Source organism: Morone saxatilis, unplaced genomic scaffold (genome assembly GCF_004916995.1).
Source record: "Morone saxatilis isolate NCDOM2014 unplaced genomic scaffold, NCSU_SB_2.0 Contig2, whole genome shotgun sequence".
NCBI lineage: Eukaryota > Metazoa > Chordata > Actinopteri > Moronidae > Morone > Morone saxatilis.
This window is the reverse complement of record NW_023339762.1, coordinates 18,060,796-18,083,405: the sequence shown is the minus strand read 5'-3', so window position 1 is coordinate 18,083,405 and position 22,610 is coordinate 18,060,796. Positions and strand designations below refer to the sequence as shown.

At 38.7% G+C, this 22,610-nt stretch overlaps 1 protein-coding gene across 4 annotated transcripts in view; it reads right to left on the bottom strand.

Annotated features, from left to right (window-relative positions):
* Positions 1-341: 341 nt before the first annotated feature.
* sema3ab (sema domain, immunoglobulin domain (Ig), short basic domain, secreted, (semaphorin) 3Ab) overlaps positions 342-22,610 on the bottom strand; it is a 42,408-nt gene continuing 20,139 nt past the window's right edge. For 3 of the 4 annotated variants that reach the window (XM_035664630.1, XM_035664629.1, XM_035664632.1), the window contains 16 exons: positions 16,599-16,759; positions 16,090-16,152; positions 12,769-12,888; positions 11,691-11,796; positions 10,795-10,914; positions 9,701-9,843; positions 7,941-8,055; positions 7,750-7,819; positions 7,497-7,641; positions 7,169-7,388; positions 6,931-7,022; positions 6,779-6,820; positions 6,072-6,229; positions 4,726-4,793; positions 3,321-3,466; positions 342-3,055 (listed from right to left, as the gene is read on the bottom strand). In XM_035664630.1, coding sequence (XP_035520523.1) covers positions 2,522-3,055; positions 3,321-3,466; positions 4,726-4,793; positions 6,072-6,229; positions 6,779-6,820; positions 6,931-7,022; positions 7,169-7,388; positions 7,497-7,641; positions 7,750-7,819; positions 7,941-8,055; positions 9,701-9,843; positions 10,795-10,914; positions 11,691-11,796; positions 12,769-12,888; positions 16,090-16,152; positions 16,599-16,759 — 2,303 coding nt within the window. In that variant the 3' untranslated portion in view covers positions 342-2,521. The remainder of the gene's footprint in view (positions 3,056-3,320; positions 3,467-4,725; positions 4,794-6,071; positions 6,230-6,778; positions 6,821-6,930; positions 7,023-7,168; positions 7,389-7,496; positions 7,642-7,749; positions 7,820-7,940; positions 8,056-9,700; positions 9,844-10,794; positions 10,915-11,690; positions 11,797-12,768; positions 12,889-16,089; positions 16,153-16,598; positions 16,760-22,610) is intronic. The other variant, XM_035664631.1, reaches the window with a different exon arrangement.

Genomic DNA, 22,610 nt, shown 5'->3' with positions numbered 1-22,610 from the left:
TGAGAGGCACTTGAGCAGACTGATATTCTTCCTTAACCACTTTAAATTTGAATATATTATCAGTTATGTTAATTACTTCAACTAATTAAATTGTTAATTAGCCCATTTTTCTATGTCAAATTACTTGCCAGGACATAAAGACAAGTACAGCATTAAATAAATCCCAAAATTAAGGATACGTTTATAAAAGATTTTCTCATTAATATGGAAATATACACAGCAAGGTACTCCAAAATCTAATCTGATCATCTACTCTACAGGAAACTTTTCTGTTCACTAACCACATACCATGATAGCAGCAAGACATAGCACATTAAAAATAGATTTAATGAAACCAGAACTTTATGAAGAGACATTTATTAGATCAGTAGAATACATCACCACCATCACCATCATGCCAAAAAGCAGCAGCCGCAGCAGCAGCACTTAATTTCCTCACTTTCGTTGTATGTCCAAGACTGATGCAGTAAGGCACCCTTTCCTCTTTATAATGATGATCTTATTATATGCCCATCTTTACTGAAAGTTCCACAACTCTGGCATCCAATTCATCTTATTAGCCTAAAATCACTTTCTCATCTTCCTACGTCATGGCTTCCAAAAGCAGATGAGGTTTGCAAACACTCACTAGACAAGGTCATCTGACATACTGATTTGTTGCAATGCTCAACTGACATTGTTCAGTGTTGTTGTCTATTGTTGTTAACTGGTCTGTAGACATTTAAGTCCATAGAGAGATCCTGTTTAGATCTTGTTTATATTTTTTTTTTATCAATACCTACTATAGGAATAATCAATTATACAGTTTAGAGTCCTGACAGAAATAGTATGTACATCTTTGAAATAGTTAATATTGTGTACTGCATAAGCAAACAACAGAATAATGGTGAAAACACCAGACTAGTATATCATTGCTATAGCAAAACAGGAACACTACAATAGTATTCACATGCACTAGTACACAGTGTCATACTTGTCAAACATAGACCATAGTATTTATATTTACATAATGTTCACAGCTACATTCCAGGTTTGTGTTTGTGTGTGTGTGTGTGTGTGTGTGCATTGTGTAAAGGATTGTTATCATCAGAAAAATGAAGAGGGTTTTTTTGTTACATGCAGTGAAATTAAGTTGTTACACTGCGCTGCCTGTGAAGAATGTGGCTATGAGGCAACAAATGTGAAAAAAAATATACAGTATGGATACTGGCTTATTGTTCAGTGCATTTGATATGTAATGCATGTAATATTGATCATTTTGATAAATAACTCCCAGTCTTTGTGATAATACAGTTATTTAAGAAATTGGTGATGCAAATCAAATTAATCAAACCAAATGATAAATTGCAAGGAAAAAAAAGCCCGCAAATGGAAAAATATTTGCACAATGTACATAATTGTATATCAATAAATACACACGTAGTGGTAACAAAGTGTATACAAATTAAATGAACATGGAAGAACTAAGTATAACATTTCGTGCGCTGAGATGATGCAGTTGGCAGACATCCCTATAAAGTGACAGCCAACTTGACGACTGTTGACACTGGAAAGAATCTGATGATTCAAAAGAATAAGATAAACAAAACAGAATAATAAAACCTGACTTCGTTTTGGAAGCTTATCTAGGGCGTAGACACACAGACTAGTACAAAATCTCCCTGTTTACAACTGCTTTTGAAAGACTTTTTCTTAAATAAATTCCTATCTGGGGAAACAACATAAAGCAACAAGACAACTGCAAGCCATTCCCTTTAGTATGAGGAGACGTCATAGAATACAGTATTTACACATCTTAGCTACATAATTATATTTGTCGACAAATGGTGACTGTTGCTCTATTCTTGCAGTGCTTGGGCATTTTTCTTTCTCATGTTGACTGATTTAACTATCCATAATACTAAAATTGACCAATGACCATCTTATGCTTTCCATGAGCTTCACTCATTGTGTGCTTGTAATTCCACTGCAATTCCATTTACTCTCCACACTGTTTTTAATACAATCCCACCGCCTCTTTTATAATTGTGAAGTAGAAAAGAAATTATCTGGTATTTTTAGGTATCTACTTTAGTTGCACACTGATAAAGACACCTAACTAGCATGCCATGAGACAATGCCATTGACACAACCATCTCAACATGAGTCAGTCATGTCTACAGGGTGGGTATATGTACTGTATGTATCCAGTTCTTGTGCTGGTTGACGCTGTCCCTCTGCAGTGTCCAGGCCAAAGAGGCCAGCTGAGATAATATGCTCCAGTGGTCTGGCGTGATACAACATCCTGTTTCCTGCAGTCCTCTGTGCTGGCGTATTGTAAACATGGCTGCCCACGCGCAGAACACAACAGCCGGCAGATCAGGGTAGTATTACCTTTTTCCAGTTTAACTTTTCTATCCAGTCTTTGTGGGAGAAGTCTGTATCTCACTATGAAGGAGAAAAGTGGGTAAGTTAATTAGGGTTACAGAATGAGCACTGGGTGTGGTTTCTGGTTTGGTTGTTAGAAGTCAAGGTTTATAGGTCAGACACTGCGGGGGGCCCTCTCCAGTTCATGGGTCCTGCGGTTGCGTCCCTTCTGCCTGTCTTGCAGGTGTTTCCACTTGGCTGCCAGCCCTTGAGCATGCATGTGGGTGTGAGGGTTCACCAGAACCTTCTGCTGCTGCTGCTGCTGGTGTATTTGTACTTGCTGCACCAGGTGAGCTTTCTGCCTCCTGTGCTTCCTCTCCCTTTTCCAGACCTGCTCACAGAACTCGTCCACACTGTTCAGAGTTGGGTGATTGACCAAAGACAGGAAGTCTCTGTACCACAGCTTTTGATTAGGAGTCTCTTGAGGTGAAGAATGATCCTGGGCAGGGGCGCTGGCTGTTGCCTCTTCATTGCGATGCAGCAGATCCTCCAGGCGCTCAGTGTCAATGACTTCTAAGGTTACCTTCAGAAGCGTCTGCATAAATCCATGCTCCACCGCCTGGCACTGATAGATCCCAGAATCCTTTTTGTTAAGTGTGCGAATCAGTAGACCCTGGTCTGTGCGGATGAAACGTTCCTCTGATTTGATCTACAGAATGAGAAAATTGGAAGCAATAGAGACAGAGTGACACAAAGATAAAGATAGTAAAGATAGAAGACTAATTAGTTATACCTCAACTGTATTTCAATTGAATCAACTATGGCATTAAATATTCATAAAATATGGTACAGTATTATCTAAAATAATCGCTATTAGTAAGTATTATCTATCATTTGTTATCTGCTCTACAGACAAACTATACTTGAATCTCTTTCAACAAAATAGATGAAGTGTGTGCAGAAGTAGTGCCAACCTCTTGTTTGCGGTCATCAGAAGAGTGCTGATACTGCCAGTAAGTCATGGCTCTCTGGGACTTGGGACTGCACTCGAGGAAAGTACTGCTGTTCTCCACACCATAGACAGTTTTATCCAGGAGAGTCGTCTGCCCATTTAGTTCATCTAGATAAAAAAATGTCATACAAGAAGTTCAAGTAAATGATTTTTCTAGTTTGCTACAGATATTATCGGTTATGGTAATAGCTGAATGTCTTGTCTATGTAGTCAATTGGAGATCTCAGCATCTACCATTCTATTGTGGTAAGTGTTTAGAGACTGGCTTGTGAGTCTATTTAATGTGATATTTGATTTATTTTACAGACAAAAAAAATTAAGACAGCGCTATGGACAACTTTTGTGATTTTTTGTAATTTTCTGCATAAAACACTCTCTGCTTTTCTGCTTCTCTGAGTACTGCCTGTGTTAGGGGCCTGGTTTTAGATTTTTCAATGACTGCATTTTACATTATTTTGTCACATTATCCTGTCTCTTCTCTTATCACACTCAATCATCTGCAGAATAGGCAGCTCCCACCACAGAGGCAGTCACTGGAGGAAATGGCCCGTAACTAAAATCTGGGTTTTATTTAGTCAAGTATGTGCAATGATTCTCAGTCAAAGAGCTTTTGCGCTGTAAGGTCAGTGTTCTTCTGACTGATCTCCTATAACCTATTTAAAATTTAACAATTCAGACTGCAGTAAATCCTGCTATAGAATACTAAAAACACTTTATAGAGTGTTGTGTCTGGCATCTGAGATCTTTGGCTAAAATATACAATCAGAAGTTAGCAACTAGGTTAGTAACAGTATTAGTTCCTCCTCAAATCAGCAAATTTTGATCAATTTTTATTTATTTTTTTTTTTTTCAATTAAATGAAAAGAATGTAATTAATTGTAATCAAGAGAACGAGACAGCAGTATGATTCCTGTTTTTGGACCAAGACCACTAACAGGGAAGTAGACTGGAGGACTTAGCGACAGAGAGGAGACTTGGAGGAATCCTGACCATGTTAATTATAAGCTTCACATGGACCGACTCTAATCTTCACACCACCAGAAACACATAAAACACAAAGACACAACTCCACACACATTCAGCTGGCCTTGCTAATGTTCTGATCACTTCAGGAAAGGCAAGCAGCAGTTTTGGGTCCATTTTTATGTTCAAAGAAAAAAAAATGCTCTTTGTGTTTATTTTTATATATTTTTTTATATATATATATTTAAACAGTCAGGTTGTTACTTGCTTCAGCACATCATTTTAAAATTCAAAATTATATATGTTATTAATAAGAGTAATAATGTGATACCAACATAAAACAGTTTTATTGCACATTGCCTTGATAACACAGTTTGTAAATTGCATTTGTTTAATTTATATACCATGGTGTTGCAGATCTGAGCACTGTGTGAGTGGATCTCCATTCCTGATATCTTGTCGCCTTGTTCTCCTGCAGGTACACAAATATAAACACCTTCATGAGTCAGCAGACACAGGTTTCTTTGTATGGCTGTGTGTGTGAGAGAGATAATAGGTGTGTAGAGAGAGAGAGTGTGTGTGTATCTGAATGTGGTTTGGATGTGCAGCAATAGTGGACGCCAACACAAATAGATACTAACAGCTAACAGCAAGCAGCCCAGACCATCACAGAAAAGCTTTAATTATAGGGTGTGTAAGACAGAGGAATTCAAACCTAATCAATCATTTCAGCCTGTCAACTCTCTGGTTGCAGATGCAAAAGAGATGGAGTTTCAAGTACAGTTTCAATCATAACCTTTAGGATTTTTTTCTGTAAACAATAATTGAAGAAACTCTAAAGACACCAAAGCAAAATGTAGACTTATCCCACTCTGCTTTCCATTGCTCTAAACCCACATTAGGTGTTTGGTAAGAGTTTTCTCTGGCTGTCTTTTCTTTGAATGTAGGACTCTGGAGTTCAACTAACAGTGAGAACAGGATACTCTGCAGCTAGCATTCAAATCAATAAGCCCCATGGAACTATGAGTGGGAGGCTGCACACCGAGCACACACAAGCATGCACATACATGAACACACACAGATCAGTCCACTACTACAACCACACTACCACCAAACCTCTAACACCCACCTCACCCCTGGTTTGCCAGACAGCCTCCAGACATCAGTGACATTGGTTCTCATTTACAGTAAACACATGAGGCAGGTTATATTTCTAGCTTTAGAAACACGACCCCTATACCTTTAGGGGTTTTTGGCAAATATACAAAGCCTGCACTATAAGTGTGCCCTAGCTCCAGCCCCTGAATCACAGCCTGACTGCATATGTCCTCAATCTGTACGTGAAAACACTTTTGTATAATCTGGTTTTACCTCTGAAAAATATAGTCAGTATGTAAACACAACAAAAGTCATTCTCAAACAAGCATGATTCATACATGTGTTTATATGTATATATGTTGTATATTTGACATGTTTAAATCTAAAGCAGGTTGTTGTTATGCAAAAACAAAATACACTTCTCTGTTGAGGTTGTTCTTTTCATATGAAAGCAGATCTGTGTTCAGTTCAAGAATATGTGGATTTATCACATGCACCAAAGTCTGTGTATACTTTTAAAAAAAAACAGAAATACCTGCTCAATATTTTGAAGTGCTGATTAGTTGCTGTGTTCAAGGTGTTGAGCAGCTTGTAAAACACAATGGTAAGATATTGATGTGACAAATGTGAATGTTGAGTATGTATTCAGTACCTCTTAGCCATGGGAAAGTATCTGGAGCACTCAGTGCCATCCCATGCACAGTAAGGGTCCCTTGCCAGGCAGCATTCAGCACAGGCCTTCCCATAAACCTCACACCGATGCAAAGGCATCTGGGACACACCAATGTCTGAACCCAGGTACAGTTGTTGCTGTGCAGGTAAAAGAGAGAAAGACAAAAAAAACTGTATGTCTTTGGATCTACAATTTAGGTTTTAGGTCTGGATGTGCTGTGAGTTTTACCCCTACTGTAGCTCAGTAGGCTCAGCTTATGTTTGTCAGTGAAGCAACAATACAAGTCTGGAATGTGGACAGACCATCTTACTACAGGTGCTCAGCACCGTCCTACCTGTCAATTAGCTGACATGTTTTGTCTCTCCCTGCCATTTAAGTTGATGAGCTAATTGCTTTTGAAAAGCCAACAATTGAGATCTTTGTGAGATAAAATGATTCATCTCAAAGTGTTTAAAATATCCAGACAAGTATGTCTTTGTTCTGTATTTCAGCTGTGCAGCAAGGTGTGCCACGTACGTGGAAAAGCTTTTACTCTCTAAGAGGCAAGTTTTTTCAGATAAGAGAATAGATAAAAGAATAGCTATTCCAACACTTTTCATTATGTATCATATCTCCACATTGACTACACTGTTTTTTTCTGCTACATGTAGTTTCATTTTACATGCAGTAAGAACTACAATCAATACCTGTTTAGTTGAAAGCTCCATTGCTGTAATGGCTGTTGGTTCCTGTAAGAAATAACAAAATGACAATAAAACATTGATTTGACAACATGTGCTGATTCTACAGTCATCATTTAACCAGGAGATGTAATACAGGGAATAAGATAATAACATACTCTGAAGACAGTCATTTCTTCCAATAGGACCTCCTCCAGGTCATGCCAGGAACCTCTGGGGATGGATACCACTTTCAGTATCGTCCCCATGTCTAGCAAACAATGACAACACACGCATTGAGTTAATCGTAGTATATGCTTATCCATCTATTTTAATCAGTCAATAGACTGCTCAATTTACTGTGATAATGTCCCAGTTAACAGTATACAGTATATGCAAATGTATAGAACTGTATACCTGTGCCTATGAACATGACGTCATACTGGCCATCTTCTGCTTCTACTTTATCCACCACTATCTGGGTGAACTGGTAGTCCACATCTGTTTTGACTATGATTGGTCGATTGTTGATGGGGTAGACAGGGTTGAACATGGCTGGGTGGCTTCTGGCAAACGTTACGACTTCATCAGGAAGATCCTTCGTAGTATCAAATCCTCCAAATGTCTTGCTTGGGCACTGTGGAGAAAAAAAAAGTTAATCATCATAACAATTACACTGCAGGACATAAAGGTGAATTAACTTTCCAGCACACTGACATCTCAGTTAAGAGCATAGTGTACTCACTGTCCCAGGACGTGGGTAAGGAACACGTCCCTGGAATGGCACCCACTGGTAGTTGGGTCCATCTCTATGAGCGTAAGGACCCAGGAATACTCTCCTGATGTCTGTCATGCTGTACATACACACAGCTGAACCCTTGAAGATGTTGCTAATGGGCAAAACGAAATAAATCAGACAAGGAAAAGTCAAGTTCTTGTTGAAATTGTGGGTTATGCAATCAGTGATTATGCAACTATTTCAATGTCATCTACAGTACCTGGAAGTGGTAAATACTGCATAGATGATTGGACTCTTAGGGTCCTTTGTGCTCATGAGAAAAACATCCTCTGAAAACCAACGGGAAGACACTATATATTACAAACACACCACTTCCGCAGGAAAGATAGCATTTCATATTCAGGACATAATGCATGAAACACGTTTTAAGTTATGGGAGCAATCACTCACGTAGTTCATCAAAGTGAGTGTCTATTCCATTACTGCCAGGCACGGAGCAAATAAGTCGTGCCTTCAAGAAGGTGGTCCACTTATTCACCAGACTCCTGTGACCTCCCAGGTCATTCTGTTGGACAAATCACATGTAGACATTCAGCTGGAAAGTTAAATTATTTGGAAATTACAGAAATACTGAGACAATTACTACTTTTTTTCCGCAGTTACTTTCAATTTTTTAGGATATAATTATAAATTAACTTTAAACTCTAAGTTTTTGTATTTGTATGCAGATACATGTCTTGTAAAATGGGGAAAAATGCATTTGATATATAATGTTAATGGAGGACTTTTATTGCCTAATTTTACATTCTTTTGCTGAGCTTAGAATGTATGCCTCATTACCCTTTGGTTGAATGGGGTGAGGCATTTTCTTGCTAGCTGGATATAGAGCATGAGCACTCCCAACCCTATGCCACTGATGCTGTCATTTCCCCCCTCTCATGCCTTTTAAAGCATACTGTAGACACAATCGTGTCATTCATTTTACAAAACAGTTTGGAAAGAAGAGAGAAAGCCCTTCAAAGTCAAAGGACAATATCCCTTTAGTGATTGTGGAGAACTGGTATTACAGGGCTTACCAAGGAACCTTAAGAGACCTTAAGATTAAAAGTTATGTAAGCAAACATCTTCCTTAAAGCCACAGATAGTTTTTAAAAAATGTAACAGCTCAGTGTATAAGATATACGCCAAAAAGCTTATTTAAAAGACATAAGCAGAATTCTATCTATTAATTGAACATCAATTGATTGATCAATATTTGCCTCTTTAAAGTTCCAGTGTGTCGGATTTAGTGGCATCTATCCATGTAGTTGCAGATTGCAACTCTGTGTTTGTCTGCTATGTTCTATCTGCTATGTTCTATGTTTTTAGATGGTGTGAAGAAAACTGCCTCTAAAGTAGCCTGTGTGTGTCAGTACATACTCTAACAGTATGTGTCTGTATGTCTCACAGTATAGTGTTTGTTTTCCAGAACATAGCAGACAAACACAGAGGCACAATGTGCTGGCTCATAAACTTATCCCACTTGGTGTTGATTTATGACAATAAATTAGAATGTGACCAAATATGCATAGGGCCAAATTAATAACACGTCTCGCATAATGGATGGCTTGTCTTGTACTGAGCGTAGCAGATTCCTGACATTCTGGGTAATCAGGCTGTTATGACAGAGGCACGATATGCAGCTAAATAGGAGGCCGAGGCTGGACATCACTCACTGATCTGCCGTCAGCTTAGTGGATTCCTGCTTAATGAATAAGAATAGGATTTGGAACGTGAAAGCTGATACAAAGCCAGCGGTTTAACATAACCATCCCCTGCAGATGGAGGGTGTATAAGTCCCAATCAGTGCCAATGCCTGGCATTAGGATAACAGTGCTGCCATTGACAGCGCCTTTGCATCTCAGGTTCTGGTGACATTTAACATTTCTCTCAGGTTTCTGTCTTCGGGGGGCGATTGTACCGCACACAACAAAGCCCACTCTTCTCCAGGCTAAAAATAATCACAGATAACAGCCCCTGAAACCTGCCATTATGAAAGCCACTCAGACACCCGTCAAGTGTTTTTCCAGATAGAGAAGCTATTTCACATAATGTCTGTCTAAGAGTGTGTGTGTCTTTGTCTCTCCCCTTTTGTGTGTGTCTAAATTTTCCTTTGCAAGAGCCAGCTTGTGTGAGGATATGTGGCTTTGTGTTAATATGTGTATGCATACTTTGCAGAGCTGTCCAATGCGAGCATGTGTGGCCTTCCCAGCATGCTCTCCATCCATAGCGTTCTCTTTGAAGAACAAGTAGATTTTGTCATCTTCAGGGTTGTCGCTCTCTGGAATCAGATGAACGCCCACAAACCTGGGATCTGCAACACAGAGAGACACACACGTTTAAAATAAAATCAAGTTAGTAAGTAATTGTGTTTTATCTAAAAGTGTTAATTAATTTTCAAAAAAAGATTATGAAGTGCTTCACAATAAAAGCATCTATGAAATTTTTAAACAGGCAGCATAGCAATTACTGCATTTTAAGTGCAAGAACATCCAGTGGACACATCCAGTTAGCCAACATAAGAGATTTGCAGTGGTTATACAGTTACAAAAATCCCTATTCATGTACATTTAGATCTTAGGTAATAAAATAAGTTTTACATTGAATTCTAAACTCTGTTGGCAGCCTATAGAGAGAATCAAACACTTGCAGGAATATAAATGAATTGCAATAACATAGTTGTGAAGACTCAAAGCATGGATTCCTTGTTCAGTCAATAAACAGAATATGTTTCTTGAACAGAAAAATTAGGACAAGATTAAAATGTGGCACCTAAATTCTTACTGTATGTCTTACAGCTTGGTATAGAAGATCAAAGTCTTAAAGAGACTGCTTGTTTGAGTGCCAATAATAAGGACTTTTGTTTTATCGTCATTTAATTCGAGAAAAGATTTGGAACGGTGTCTCTCATAGTCAGAGTCCATGGAATACAGGCAGTCTTTTAGGTTAGTTAGTTTTTTTCTGAGATCATTGTGTTTGACAGACAAGTACAGCTGAGTGTCATCTGCATAAAAGTGGAAAGCTATAATAATGCTACTAATTTAAATGCATGATGGTAGCATATCGATGGAAAATAAAGTAGGGGCAAGAACTGTACTGATACAGTCTGTCAGAATAGCAACATCAGACATGACATCACCTACCACCAATGAAAATGTTAAAAAAGGACATAGCTTGCTAAATCAATCCCAAAAAGTATTGCATTTTCAAACTAATCATGAATATGATCAAAGAGTTGGCCAATGATTTTTCTCCTCTCTCTTACCATTTAGCCACCGGGAGTCATGTTGTTCCGTCCTGATTGGGTGATGCTTGCCGAGAGTACGAAAGATGGCAAAGTCCCGTCCCATGAAGTCAGCTGATGTCCCAGCATACAGTTCCCCATCTGAGAGTAAAAAGAATTAAGTGTGTTAGTGCTGTAACACTGGATGAGAAAACAGTCAGAGGTGATTTCTCCCCAGCGATGCAGGTGGAAGGTCTGCGAAAATCTGAGGAATTGTTCAGGGGCTTAGCAGTACAGGTAGAGTTGGTGTCCTGAGAGAACACAGACCGTGATGGACGTGATGAACATCAGGAGTGTGAAATTGACATTAACACAGTAGGCAGGGCTGAGAGGGGAGGCAAAGGAAGGATGAACGAATGGAGGGACAGATGAGGAGGGACAGGACCGAGGTGTGAGACAGGGGGAGTACATAATAATGCTAGTGAGAGGGGAGAAAGAAAGGGGAGAAGAGATGAGTGGTGATGGGCTGGAAAATGGCCATCTGCTATGTTAAACGGTGTGATATAACACAATGTGACTGGCAATAATTGGGGTTAGAAAGGAAATACATGCTCGCATAGCTCCGTTTTATCTGCCAAATATGTGAATTCAGTGCAAAGAATCTGCCTTGTACACCCAGCACTTAAAGGAGGTTAATTCAGATTGAAATAGAGTTTATAGTCCTGCCAATGACGGGTTCCCAGTGTGTAAATACAAACTACAGAGCAGATCCGCTTGTAATAAATGACAGGAATGCCCTGTTCTGTTATTCACATTTATTTTACACCCTATATATCTGCTGAAATGAAAGAGCAAGGCAGAAGGTGCTTTCAGGACTCCCATGTTTTTATATGACTTTGCTTTAACAAGCAGAACAGTGTTTCCAGTTTAATACTCACCAATTAGCATGGAGGCAGTGTACAACTTGGGATCATAAGGACTCTTCCCTCTGCCGTTTTCTATGTGAGGCTCCAGTCTGAACACACTGTCCTGGACATTAAGAGACTGAAAGTCACAAGAGTTGCAGTGAACATTCAAATGCTAAATTTTCTTCAGTGCTCTCTCTCTAGTTGCTTCAGTATGAGTGGAATTCTCTCTGGATAACCCATTTTGCTGTCAGCACATCATGACATAGATGCTGGGAGAAAACTGTAGTATAGGTTTTGCCACCTGCAAAACTGTATTTAAAATTTCCTACGAAGAATGGGGTTTCCATGTTTCATTGAGAATCATATAAAAATGTAAAGCAAAATCTTCAACATCATTAACAAATGAAATTAATATTTTAAATATATAACTAAATATGCACGTTTTTACTTCACATAGTTAATGTAATATGGAGATAAAGAATACGTTATGTGACATTGCCATACAATGTGGTTTAAAAAGTAGAAAACCATGTCCGCACCATCATAGACTGAAAGGACTGAAAATGAAAACAATAAATCTCATCACTCTCTATTAGATGGTGACCTAGACACTCATAGGAAAACCATCAGATGAATTTCATTTCTCGGTTATGATCTATATGCAGTAGACCGCTTTTCCCAGGGAAATGTCCTGCCTCTAATTGTCTGTAAATAGCTGTCTAATGAGTATGAAACACACATTTATAAGTCTGACTCAGTGACATTTGGAGGAAAAGAGAGCAATTTCCTTTGCTCATACTCAAATGAACACACATACGCATATAGCAGATACATATTAGAGTGATGAATTGGAAATCCCCCCGACTATGAAACCCTGTGTTTAATTTTCCACCTCATTTTGCGGAATCAAACCATTTTTATGTACTTAGCAAATCATTAATTAGGAAGAGAATGCACTCACACCCAACGAGAAATAGTCACAACTCAAATACTTAAACTTCACTGTAATATGAAACTTAGAATAGCCTTTATATATTAACGCACACATGCATTATTGTGTTTGACAACAAGTTGAGGAAGTAAAAGGAAATGTAATGTGTGCTTGTACCTCTGGTTTCTTGCCCACCTCCAGGTAGGAACACACTGGGTGGAAGGCTCCTGTCCCACACACATATACATGGGTCTGGTTGAACGGCTGCAACACCTTGATGAAATTTGAGCACTCCCTCTGATGGACCAGAGACAGAGAACAGATGAAGCAGGGTCAACAACTGACCTTTGACAGAAAACGTAAATTCTTAAAAAAATATTTTAAAGCCACAATTTTTACAGTCTTCAACTGATAGCACCTAGGACATTTGGGTCAGTAAGTAAAAAGGGGTGAAACTGCAGGATAACATAGCAGTACTCACTAAGAGCACAGGTCACAGAAGAAAATCCAATACTTAAATAGGGAGAGATCTGTGATGACAACAGAGAGCAAAGCCATAATCTACTATAATTCCCTAGAGGATGGCCTATGAACCCCAGCACAGTGCTGAGTAATACTCAGCACATTATGACCAGACTAAACATTATAACCCATGACTCTGTACTTTTTTCACATCCTATACAGTTCTCCCCACCCCATCCCCACCCTGACAGTCTTACTCTCTGAACTCAGTGACATCTTTTACTCCCCGCTTCAGAGATTTTATGCACATAAACTATGTCATTTCCCATGGAATAATTGTGAAATAAGATAAGATAAGATAAGATAAGATAAGATAAGATAAGATAGTCCTTAATAGTCCACAATGCCAAATTCCAATCTTTACAGCAGCAAAGTGGATAGAGAAAAAAACAGTATTAAAACAGTATAGAAAAAATAAATTATATAATATAATATAATATAATATAAAAACTGTACAAGAGAAAAAAAACAGTAAAAAAAACACAACAGATAACACAATAACACAAATACTAGCAGCAGTTGCACATGGGCAATAGATTGCACAGTAATTCATGCAGAAGGGAACTACAGAATAACAAAAGAGACACTGAATAAAAGTCCACCATAATAATCCTTTATCAATCATAGTAATGCAGGCCAACATTGGCTTACTATCATTTTATCAGGAGAGAATAAAAATGTGAGGTTCTTGATTATGCATTCTACCAGACTCTTCTGTGTTTATTTTTCAATTATTTAAATAGGAACTTAGGAATATTTAAGTATTTTTTCTGGACTCAGTGACATTAAGGCGTATGACTTGCTTATGCTTGTAATGTTGCAGATGTATTTTATTTAATCATTTGTGTGTGTGTGTGTTTGTGGCATCTGTATGTGTTCTATGCATTGCTCCACTGCCATATGGGATATTTCCTCATGCTCTGGCAGCACGTGCATGAGCAGACCAGACCTCATATAAAACTGTATGTGTCATCACATATTCAAAAAAGGGAAAAAAAAAGAAAAAGAAAAAAGAGAATAGCACCACAAATTATGCATGACTAAGTTCATCTGGCTTTACTAGGTCATTGGCAGACAACAGCCTCTGTTTGTGTAAGCATTTGTTGTCATTTAAGCAGCTGTCTTTCCTTGGATTTATAGGGCCTGAGTGGGTGGGTTTATCTTTAATGTGCGTAAGTATCGGCATGATCTCTTTGCATTGCACTACCTGTCATAACTCTGACTATTTAGCATGATGATGCAGACAAGATGACTCAAACCATACAGGTGTGCTCACCGTGCGATACCTTACATTATCTTGCATTAGCGGGTTTGTAATATAATAATTATAATAATAACATAATTACAGCATCATCACAGTATGCAGATTACTTTAACCTTTTCTTTTTTCCACATTGCTTGGTCAACAATTTGATTAGGGATTTTCATATTTATCATTGATCTTGTGCACATTTTTGAAACTATGTAATAGCTTCAGCTTTCCTTTTTCTCTTGTAGGTGTGCAGCCACACTTTTCAGACCCATCTATCCCTTTCTTTCTGCTCTGCTTCAGCTCCAGAAGTGTTTGCTTACAGTACATCAGGGAGCATCAACAGGCTCACTCTCCATCTCTCTTTTAATTCTCACTCTCCTCCGACTCTTTAACAGAAAGACCACCCCTCAGGGCACCTTATTCATCCTTGCTTGCTGTTTACAGAAAACACACAAAAGACTTCATGGCGCTTCAAATCAGCCACAGAGAAGAGTAGGAAGGCAGTAGAGTTTTCTTTGTTCTGGCCAATGCCCTGGCAGTGAACTAAGGCACAAACAGCATTGCCATGATTTTACATTCCAGCCTATTGCCTTAGGCTATATTGAAGATAGAAATCATAACACAGCTCGCAGGGAGCAGAGACAACCTCTCAGTATGTTTACACAGAGTTTCACCACACCACACAAGCTGCTCTAAAACTGCACTTGGCCAGATACAGAAAGATGTGATGCTTGGCTTGTCATGCAAGGGTTGAGTGAGGTAAGGAGTCTGAAAAAGCCTTGAATCTTAATGTCACAAAAACAGTTTCAGATCCAGCGTTAAATAAAGCTCATCGAATTTACATTGTAAAATACATTGTACAGTTTTAGAAAACCCAGGTGTTGTGTTTGCTCTCAAACATATTACATATATACTATATCAAAATAATGCTCTTCATTATTCCTTTTTTTAATATAGTAAGTAATTAAAGCTTTTACTTTATTAATTAAAATGAATGAGTTTGAAGACTGACATCCTAATAGGTATGCAAGCAACAATAATTATTGGGTGACACCAATTCTTTTAATTTAAATGCCTGAATTAATCAGTTTGATAGCAAGCCAATCAAGGCCACATCCAGTTTTGATGTGCTCCCTGATGTTAGTATGAACATAACCTGAAAAGAGTTGGATATATGAACACACATACATTTAAGAGCACAAGGGGAAACATGGAAAATTACAGTTTAATAACATGAGTTCACTAATGTCTATGATCCCTGAATAGATGACAGCACTTATTATTCATGCAGCATTGTTATACCAGTAGGTCTGACAGAATTACAGTGATTTCCCAGGACTCACTCTGTTAAGTGTAGTGCCCAGAGGCTTGATAAGTGATTAAGGTCAAATGATGGTCTCAATCTTGGCCATGAGATTATGATGAGACCTATGTTAAGCTAGGCAGTGTGCTGTCCATATGACAGATTGTATATGTCAACACACTGGTATAAACAAGCTGAAAGATAAAAAGAAAAATCTAGTCTATGATTAAAATGGCATATATATGGAGCACACATTCCATGTAATCCCAGTGCAACTACATAAGGTAAGGTTTACTTTAAGACCTGCAGAGTTGCACATCTTTCATAGAACAAGAGAACAAAGACATTTTCAAAACATCTGTGGGAGTTGAGGGGCAAAATGCTGACACCCACTTGCAAGATGGCTGGTTTTAGCTCTTACCGAGAGATCTTTTCCTGCCCACTTGCATTCATCTCTTCTGGTGGGAGAAGCTGGCCAAGGGATCTGCAACACAAACACAGTTCCTGCACATGTTAGAAAAGAATTACCCCCTCCAAGAATCAATTTTACATAATGAGTCAATACAGCTACAGCTGTGCATGCATGTTTATATGTGAGGGTTGAAGGGGTCACAATGCGATTTGTTATCCACTTTGTTTCAGTTTACTGCATTATTCATCCAGGTGTGCAGACAGCAGCTAACATGCCTGGCACAGCGTGTGATCGTGTGCGACAGCCCTGGTCTAAAATATTCACGAGGCACTTTTCTGTCGAAACAGAAAAGAAAGTCCTGAGATACCTGAGCCCCTGACTGGCACTCTGGATGGAGATGCACACACAAATACTGATATAAAATCAGCCAGAAACACAAACTGGCATACAGTCAGGATAAATGGATAAATGGATGAAACCACCAGACAGACTGACTGAAAATCAAACATTGGTTTTACCTGTGCGTAGTCTCTGCTGACATTGAGGAGGTTAAAAGAGAAGATGTGGTCCTTGGCTCCCACCACGAGTCTCCCTTTCTCCTCATCCAACAGGAAGGTGTGGTAAGCCGAACTGTTGGCCAGACCTTCAAATGTCACAAGGTTGTTAGACTCCAACATGTCTGCAGAGAAAAATGGAAAGAAAAGCAATGATCAGCATAATATGATAATCACTTTGTGAAAATCACTGTAACTGTGGGCAGCATGAAAGCCAAAGAAAAACCCATCAGGTTAATATTTCTTTCAGTTATTCTATTAAATTTCCAGGGGCTATTTAAAGACACAACCTTAGAAAGCTTTAAACATTTCCAACTACCTAGTTTCTGTGACCATTGATTCACCTCTCCATTCACTAGTCTGTCTGCTCAGTTTAATGTGCCACATACACTGACAGCTTGAGGATCATAAGGTTGTTTTGGCTATATCCCTAATAGAGTGGTCTGCTTCTTCTGTTTGTCAAAGCATTATGTTGTACTGTTGTTGTAAAAGCTTCAGTTCATTTTAGAAATCAGCACTAAAAATTGTGAAGCTTGGCCAAGCAAGGCAACTGACAGATAGTGAAAACCACTGCCAAGCCAAATTGGATTGGGCAAGTAATGCCAGTACTGGGAGCCAATGACCAAACTGTCTGCATGGGGAAGTGACCTTGACCAGAGCAGCCAAGCAGAACTTAGAACACTTACAGTGGAAAACTGTGAGGAATATGTAATGTCATATGACTCTGCTAATATTTCATAGTACTAACTGCAGGATTAAGCTAAACCACATCAGCTATTAGGGCCCGTTACTATGGGCTACAGCTCACGTTTTGCAGTGTAATGCAATGGCCTGCCAAGTCTGTCAAAGAAGTGACATTTGCTTTCACAGCAGAAAGCCCAACTTGTCACAAACAGACATTGAGGATCTCATTACCGTAATGACCTCTAAAGGTGGCATTATGGCTATGGCATTATAACACCTTTTGTGTAACATGTGCATACACACTCACATTCATGCTCTGTCCTTCTCACATTTTGTTCTCACCCGCAAGTCTAACCACACTATGACCCCCTCCCACTGACCACCCACACAAAAGGGTGGAGAGTAATGGAACAGAGGAAAACTGGTTCCTTTGGTGCTCTTTTTCTTTCTTTGTCTCTTAATCTTTCTCGGGGAGTAAATAACAAAAACATTCATGAATGTTTTAGAAAGGAGGATGCCCCTTCTCTGAAGTGTGTCAGAACCCAAGAGAATGACAAGACGCAAGCTGGAGCAAAGCTGATATAAAAGAAAAGAAAATTGACAGATTTTACTCATTCATAAATGCTAACATTTTAATAATAATAATAATTATTCTGTTGAAATTAATATTATCACCAAAATGAAAATTAAATCAATATTTTGTAATTTCGTGGTTTTAAATAATGGGTTTACGAGTATATTCCTTATGGGGCCAGTATGCTGGTAACAAATAGCCAATAACAGAAACTAAAAGAAAGGGTTACGAGATAAATAAGACACAATAGAGAACCTCTTGGCTCCTGTTACTTCCTCATCTTCATGTAACGTTTTGGTTCAGTCAAATACAAACCTTTTTTTCCAATACATGCAAGTTCACACATGTGAATCCGTCATTTGAAATTGTACATACAGGATGGTAATATACAATGGATTGACACTCAGTCTTTATTGTCATTGTCTTGGTGATTTAGTTGGTTTCCTGTGCCTCAGCACTGATGGGGATGGATTTAGACAGTCTCCTAAATATAAACTCACAGTGTTGTGTGACCCAGCCCTCAGGCTGTCTGACTCCCCACTTCAAAGTCTACTGAGAAGTTGACATCTAACCCTTACTTAATAAGTTCATGAGAATTTGAAAGTATTCTTCAGGTCTTAAAGAACAGATTCGGTCTGTAGCCTCTCAGATGAATAAATAGTGCTGGTTCCAAACTTAAAAGCTGGTAAAGATGTAGCAATTCAAGCCAAAGCTGTTTTATGAATACTTTACACAATTATGATTCAATAAATGCTTCCTGCTTTTTACAGAAACTTGTATGTCTTTGTGTGTCATGTGTCAAGTTTTGCTTCATGTGGGACAAGGTACAGTAGATTACTCTATCTGTATCTAATTGGGTAAATTATCTTGTAATTTTAGTAATTGTATAATGGGATTATTGGGCTGCACATAACACAGCCACTGTCTTAAGAATGGAAAGAAGCTCAAGGTCATAAAAAGTTTCAGTAAAAGTAATGCTTTGCCCAGTCCAAAGCTGTGTCCCAGATTTATGTTCCTCTGTAGCCTTGGTGATCAATCATTAGTGGATCCACTGTAAGCCCTTCACTGACAGCACAATAACACCCGCCTGCTACCTCTGACCCTTTTTCACCTGCAGCAAGGCTGCGTTTCTGTGTGGGAGAGAAAAATTAAGACAGAGAATAGTCATCCTTCACAAATAATATTTTTACTTTTCTCCATAGAACTAGGAAATATTTATGGTTATGCATATTGTTACAAATAAACAGCAAGGTGTCAAGGAGCTGAAGGGAAACTGCACGGACATGATGACTGAACTTCACTTCTCCTCAAACCACATCCCTATGTGAGAGAATGGAGAACAGCATCACCACATCCACCCACCATACACATATACACCTCTCTGGTTTGTGAAGATGGTCTATGGGAGTAGTGTCCATGGCAACAGACCATTCAACAGAGACTACTGTTAAGTTATTAAAAGCTATTCATCCAGAGACAGATACTCTATGGGTATTGTGTGTGGATCTGTGTGTGTGAGTGTGTGCGTGTGTGTGTGTGTTAAGGAGCGTGCTGTGATGTGTGTTATTGGAAAGAAACAGGATGTTTCCAAGCCACGCCAGAGGTAGTAGCATATACATGTCTGAACTTGTGTCCCCTCTGGTTAAATATACAATGGGTTGACACCTTGTGCATAGATAAAGAAACACTTGTTCTCCCATTTAACCGCAAACTTCAAATAAAAGAAAAGTTTTTCTTCAAAGCATTTTTGACACACTGCAAGCTCTGTGACAAATAATTAAAGTTATAAAACTGATGTGCTACACAAAGCATTCCTTGTTGTATTGAAAGAGACACAGACACTCTCACGCTGACAAACAAAGAGACAGACAGAATGACAGAGACATAAAGACAGGTGGATAGGCAAATGAGTGATCTGTAACAGGTGCCAGCTGCTTCCCTGCCATATTTTATTCAATTTTCTTTTTTATCCCATAACTGAGTAGAAGTAGGCTTGTCAAGAATCCTGCAAATGTTCTTTCTCTTCCATGCCCTATTCCTCCCCCATTTACTGTAGAAAAACAAAAAACAAAAAAATACAAACTACACTCCATTTATTTCTATTAAAAACCCTATCTCTCTCTATTCTGTAACAATGAATTTGTGAGTGAAGGACAGGGAGAGCAGAAGAACAAGAGGGAAAAATGGAAGTGAGAGCAAAAAAGAGAGAGAGAGAGAGATAAGGGGGCAGATGGAATGGATGCAAAGAATCAACAGTCCCATGTGAGACTGATAAAAATAAACTCTTTTAGCCTACATTCTCTCCGTCTTTCTCTCTCTTCTCTTTCTCAACTGGAGGGCACAGGGAGTGTTATCTAAGTGCTGCCTAAGAAAAAGCAGAAACACGTCCTAACAATAACCCACGTGTGGCTGCACTGTACAAGGGAACACTGATGTTTGACCCTGGTTCAGTTGCTTCACTGATGTTCATCGTTCTCATGACTGAGTGTATGATTGCACATTGACAAAACACAACATATCTTTGCATAATGTACAGTGTATACAGTCACTGATTCATCCATGCCTGAGGCAAAACACCATAAAGCTTCATCAGTCAAGTAATTTGTTCAGTGTCAAGCAGAACTGCAAGAATACACCTTCTCAACCTCTCTCAGATATTGCAGGTTTGTCGGCAAATCTGCCTGGTTTGACGTTGATGGATTTAATTATGAAAATAAGGGTATACCCAAGATATGACAAAGAGCTATGTGTAAGATATGGCCAGAATTTGAGTTAATGAATGTTAAAAACTTTAAAACTTTAAAAAATGAACCTTATGAACATTATCAACAGAACGTGAAGCTGTAACAGCTATGAAGTTATGTCAGATACGTCTATGTATTTTGCTGCAGAGATATCTACTTAAATGAGCATGGTAACCAGCCAGGTTCAGCCCGTGTCGTAATACCACTAGTTCCTCAAGAGGTGATTGTGAGTCACTTTAGTGTCCAGTCTGCCCTTCAACCTGAGAACGATGGAGTGGAGAACTGAGCGGAGGGCAGAGCTTCTGCTCGCCAACAGACAGCTGCTGAAGTCGGGATCTAGCCTGGGAGCAGCCCATGGGAGTCATGCCAGATTCTGCTCTGATCCGGAGCCGTTTACTGGCAGGAGGAGAGCTTGGAGTTTATTTTTTAAACTATTGGGATTAAAAAGTGGATTTATCTTCACTCTCGCTTCTCAACCTGTCTGCGACAGCAGTGCACCATGGAGGTGTCGTCCTCCACTGTTGTTATTGTAGCAGTGTGTGGGCAAGACTACTTCATATTTATACAAAAAATATGTGTCTATTATTATAATATTTGTTCTACTGATTACAACTATTGGTTGTACTTTACTATGAATTAAGTTAGCATAGACCTGATTGATGACTCTGTTCAGAAAACAAGCATTTCAAAAATTGTTTGCTGGCTGTCCTGTAGACAGATCTGGCAAAGTATAAATTCAGACTTTTAAAAAATCTCCATCATGATGTAGTTATCCATTCGATCAATTCAAATCACAGCACAACCTCTTTATACTTATTTGTGACAAATGATCTCGTGGTCGTATTGTAACCACTTGGCATTACTACTAATGACATTATTACATTGCAAGGATTATTACATGTGTGAAACTTAAAACAAGTTGGAACAGTGTCATTGCATCGAGGGTGGGAGGAAGGAAATTTTTTTTGGAGCATGTTGGCAGGACTTACACATTTCTCCTTTAAAGCCCTTACAAGGAACTTTTTATTTTGTGTTGATTCTGGCAGTGTTTCTACCACCTTGTTTTTAAGGGAAATCGAAACCTAATATGACCGTTGGCAGGCATTAAGAATTATAACTACATAACAAAAAATTAATTAAAAAAGTATAATAGAAATAGCCAATCGAATGGTCTTGTTTGTTTATGTTGGTCATATAGATCAGTAGATCAGTATTACGTTACAAAAGGTTTTTGTTTTGTCTGATGTAATGAGGCATACATTTGTCATACTTTTATTTGTCTCAATAGTGGAAAAGGTTCTTCCCCAGACCTACGTGACACTGTGCCTGTTTGTCAGCCAATAGCCATAGGCACTGGAGATTATATAAGCAGACGTAATCAGTGAATAAATAAATTTATTCTTCTGTGTATCTTATTTGCAGCCAGTACAGATGATGACTAAGTCAAATGACTACAAAGATTCCTCTGATAAGTTCTTGAGAAACAACTCAAACAAAAACTGGACACTGCAAAAAACAAATCCTGCGCATGTCTCCAGTTGGAGGGGAACACACTATTCAGAACATGAGAAAGTCTCCAAACATATAATGTGTAGGGTACCTTCCCATGGCCATTAAGGGCCATTCAAAGTTTATACTGTACACACCACGAGAAACCCAACTCCGCTCCGAAGATTCTTAACGTGCTTATGGATTAAAAGTCTTTAAGAGAACTTCTCCATTATCAAACTCTGATTAAAAGTCAATCCACACCACAGAGACAATCCACAAACAAACAAAAAACAGCTGAATGTATGACTACTGGAAGAAGAATTTTGTGAACAGTGAAACCAAGTAGTTTTAGTTTTCTTGGCTTTTTTTCACCATTCAAGAGTAAGTGTTGTGCTGCTGTGAATGTATTTCCCTGTGCGTGTGTGTGGATATGTGTATGTGCTAGTATGCAAGGCCTTGGCTCTGCTCAGGAAAGGGGTGGAC